Below are 4,681 nucleotides of genomic sequence, written 5' to 3'. Positions count from 1 at the left end.
GAATTCCTTCAATTTCATGGTTGGAACTGAAAAAACCTATTATGTGTTCTTGAGAAAACTAGTGCCTCTTTCTTCTATTTTTGATATAAGTTTCATTAATTTTGGTGAATGAATCACTTAGGTAATATGTGACTAGAATACTAGGGTAAAACTGAACAAAATGATGTTGTATAGGGATACAATATTTATGAAAAACTCAACTACCCCTAAACAAAAATTCAATTGGATGACCAACCGAATTGACCAACAGACCATAGGTAGACAAAAGGTCTGCCCTCTTAGTTCATCGCCTTGCTTCAGAGAGGGGTGATTAGGAACTTGAACCACACACCATGGTCCCAGCTATGGTCCGTAGGCCTATCTCTGGATGATATTTTTCTAGGAATCCTAGTTGGCCAACCGACGGCCCACACCTACGGTTCGTAGGTGGCCTCCGTCAATGCCACCTCTAAGTTTTTAAAAGTACTATTATTTCCCATTCTCGAATCAGGGTCGTCACATTATATTTCCCTTTGAAAAATTTGTCCTTGAAAGAATTTTAAATTAGCTGGATGAGGAGGGAATGAGCTGCAATCCTTTCCACAAAGTACTTAAAAATGAAATCTAACTGAACTGAGTTCAAAGAACATGCAACTATGCTAAAAATGCAAGAACAACTTAAGGATATTGATATTAAGACCAATTTTAATCAAGAGTGAACCAAGATATTAGAGAGAAACTATCAGCTGAAGCAGAAATTGAATCAAAAGAGACGAGATGAGGATACTTGGCTTTTATGGCTGCTTCTGCTTCCCAAATTTCTTCCTCTATGGAACCGACTCCTCCAAAAAACCTTCATTGAAGCGACTTCTTTATTTCTTAATTTACAAACCTGAAGTCCAAGAATCTACACTGGAAACTCATTATAAGTGAGAGTATACTTCATAGACAGATGCTGTAATGGAACTGTGGATGCTGGACCACCCACACACTTTTCAACATGAAAATGTTCAAGGCTGGATGAACCCATACAAGTTCTATTACCAGCTCTATCCCATTAGCCACTTTATCAACCATTTCAAGGATTATGTTAGGAACTATTTATCATGGACTGAGTTTCCCTTTGTTGCCAAATCTCACCCGTCCTTCATAGGTAACACTTTCAGGAGAACCCATTTATCAATCTCAAACTCTAAGTCCCTTCTCATCATATCTCCAATGAACTTTTGATGACTTTTGGTCGTCGTAGTCTATATCTGACGAGCTAAACTTTTTCCAGAGCATGATAATCCAATTCTGGCCTAATTAGTGTTGTTTCATCTACCTCAAGCCAACCAACAAGAGATCTACATCTATGCCTATATAATGCCTCATAAGGGGCCATCTGGATACTGGAATTAAAGATACTATTACAATTTTACTTTGTGAGAATTAGGTAATCATCCTGAGTGCTCTTGAAATGAACTCCATAAGATTTTAACATGTCCTTGAGGTAAATGGTACGCTCTACCTGACCATCCATTTGTGGATGAAATGTTGTGTTGAGATTTAATTGATTACCAAGACCTTTCTTAATTGATTTCCAAAAATGAGCAGTAAACCTGGGACCTGTATATGAGATTATAGACAAGTGAACTCCATGAAACCTACCCGACAATCTCATTAATTTAGAGTTTCGCATGTGCAGGAAAATGGACCGTCACAGATAAGACCCTGATCGACCGTCCATCTGTGATTCGACGGTCACTTTTCCCTTCTTTGCTACACATCTGTCGTTCTTATCAGAGACTCTGCAATTGGATTCCTTCAAGGAATTGGCTAAGTGTTGATCGACGGTTGTAAACGATGACCCATCGATCCACACACGGATCGTCGATGCCCTCTTGTGGGTGCACACTTCCAAGGCAGTGTTTGACTCCACATGCAAGAGTCCTCTTCAAGGGCCCTTAGTTGGTCCTTTGGGAGTCGTACCCAGATGTTTTGATAATGAATCAACTTAAAAACATGTTAGACACCCTTCCTCCAATTTTCATTATTTTCCAACTCCTAAAGGATAGTCAAATAGGCTAAGGCATGTTAGTACCTCATTGAACTAGTTTCTGGACGTCAAGGATGTTCTTGGACGTTTTGGTTTCCATACATCCTAAATGAATTATAAATATTAAAATATGACTTAAAAAAGTGTCTAGACCTTATAACACTTATGTTAGGATTTATCACATGTCTTGGATTTTTGAAATGTTACATTATCCTCCCCATAGGAACATTCGTCCACGAGTGACACTAAAAATATTTAGAAAGAAGGAAAAAGACTCAAAACTAGCAGCCCAACCAACAACATTATATATCAACATCAACCATATCTCTTACACAAGGCAATTAAAAATTTAAATTACTACACATAAGGCTCAACAAACATTATGAGGAATATCCTTCTCACAACAATAAGAGCTCAACATAGCATTATTCAATAAATTATGTCAAAGTTATGTTCAAGTTACCAACATGCGACATATCATTTCATAAAGATTCACAATATGAAAATACACAAGACAACTCAACCAATCCAAAGAGAAAAATTTCAAGTTCAAATGCACAACTTCACTGTAAGTCACTGTAAATCTATTCAAAAATTTACATTTTTTAAGACTTCACAAAAATCAAAGAAACTCAAACTTTAGTCATTATTTTCATTATTAGTAAGAACTAGTAACCTTAGTTATTAAATAGATGAGGGTACCGGGACTTCATGTTGGCTTCGTCGTCCCATGTTGCACCCTAAACTAGGTGATTCTTCCAGAAAACCTTTATGAAAGCCACCTCTCTATTCCTTAAGTTCTTGACTTGCCTATCAATAATTTGAACCATAACTTCCTCATAAGAGAGACTATCCTTCACACCCAGACCCTCAATAGGGAGAACAGACTCGGGATCACGGATACACTTCTTAAGCACGGAAACATGGAAAATCGGATGAAGTGAAGTCAATTCATCATGAAGTTTCAATTCATAGGCAACCTTACCAACCCTTTGCAAGATTTCATAGGGACTCACATGACGAAGACTCAACTTCCCTTTCTTGTGAAATCTAACCACCTTTTTCATAGGTGAAATTTTTAAGTACACCTTATCACCCTCTTCTAACTCCAAATACCTTCTCCTATGATCGGCATAAGAATTTTGCCGATAATAGGCCATTTGCAACCGGTTCTTTATGATATGAACTTTCTCCAAAATCTTATAAATCAAATTGGGACGAAGAAGCGAATGCTACACTTCCTACCATACAAGGCTTCATACTAAGCCATGGAGATGGATGAATGAAAGCTATTGTCATACGCAAACTCCACCAAAGGAAAATGCTTACACCAATCTCCCTTGAAATCCATAATACAAGCCCTAAGCATATCCGCAAGGGTTTAAATAGTACTTTCCACTTGACCATCCGTTTGAGGATGAAAAGCCGTACTCAACTTCACATTAGTACCCAACCCTTAATGGAATGATCTCTAAAACCTAGATGTGAATTGTGCACCCCAATCAGATATGTTGGATAATGGAATACCATGGAGACACACAATCTTATCTATGAAGATGCTGGCGTAATCTTCGACAAATAAGTAGAGTTGACAAAAATAAAGTGAGCAGACTTGGTCAACCTATCCAAAATCACCCATACAGGTCATATTGCCTTTGAATCTGAGGTAAACCCACTACAAAATTCATGTTGATGTATTCCCACTTCCAAGTAGGAACTTGCATTTCTTTTAGTAAGCCACCAGGCTTTTGATCTTCGGATTTTACTTGTTGGCAATTTGTACACTTAGGAACAAACTCCGCTATGTCCTTCTTCATAACTTCCCACCAATATACCTTCCTATGGCCATGGTACATTTTTGTTGAACCCTGGTGAGAGGATTAGCGGGACCCATAGACTTCCTCAAGGATCCTGTTCCTCAACTCATCTACCTTGGGAACACACACACTTCCTTGGTTCCTCAAAACACCATCTCCCCCAAAGAAGAATTCCTCATTAAGCTTGCCAAGATCCGATTCCTTTAACTCCATCAATGATTTATCAAAGTGTTTTTTGGACTTCCCCTTAACTACCAATGATTACTCGAAGTTATGATGGACCATGAATCCACCATTTAGAGAATCTTCCAACCTTACACCCAACCTAGCCAACCTATGAACATCCTTCATTAGGTCCTTCTTTGCTTCTTCTATGTGAGACACACTATCTATATTCATACGACTTAGAGCATCCGCAACCACATTATCCTTGCCGAGGTGATAGAGGACACTCATGTCGTAATCTTTCAACAATTCTAACCACCTTTTTGTCGAAGATTCAACTCTATTTAAGTAAACATATATTCGAGACTCTTATAGTCAATATACACATGAATATGTGCACAATACAAGTAATGCCTCTATATTTTCAAGGCAAACACCAGGGCCGCTAACTCAAGATCATGAGTTGGATAGTTTCTCTCATTGACCTTAAGTTGTCTAGAAGCATAGGCAATCACCGTCCCATGTTACATAAGCACAAATCCTACACCTACTCGTGATGCTTCGCAATACACAACTAAACCCTTTGCACCCTCCGTTAAAGTCAAAACCAAAGAGAAAGTAAGCCTATCTTTCAACATTTGGAAGCTTCTCTCACATGCCTCTGACCATTCAAATTTCTTAC

General features: G+C 38.3%; 1 protein-coding gene across 1 annotated transcript; it reads right to left on the bottom strand.

Moving 5' to 3' along the window:
* Window positions 1-684: 684 nt before the first annotated feature.
* Window positions 685-3,177, bottom strand: LOC138337326 (uncharacterized). Its single transcript, XM_069287235.1, has 2 exons — window positions 2,828-3,177; window positions 685-832 (listed from the first exon to the last, which is right to left on the bottom strand). Exons 1-2 carry the CDS (start codon window positions 3,175-3,177, stop codon window positions 685-687), a joined length of 498 nt encoding a protein of 165 aa, XP_069143336.1.
* Between the last annotated feature and the right edge of the window lie 1,504 nt (window positions 3,178-4,681).

The sequence above is a fragment of the Solanum lycopersicum genome, chromosome 7, assembly GCF_036512215.1.
Source record: "Solanum lycopersicum chromosome 7, SLM_r2.1".
NCBI classification, from domain to species: domain Eukaryota; kingdom Viridiplantae; phylum Streptophyta; class Magnoliopsida; order Solanales; family Solanaceae; genus Solanum; species Solanum lycopersicum.
Note: the sequence above shows the minus strand (reverse complement) of the source record. Positions and strands in the feature narration are given on the sequence as shown.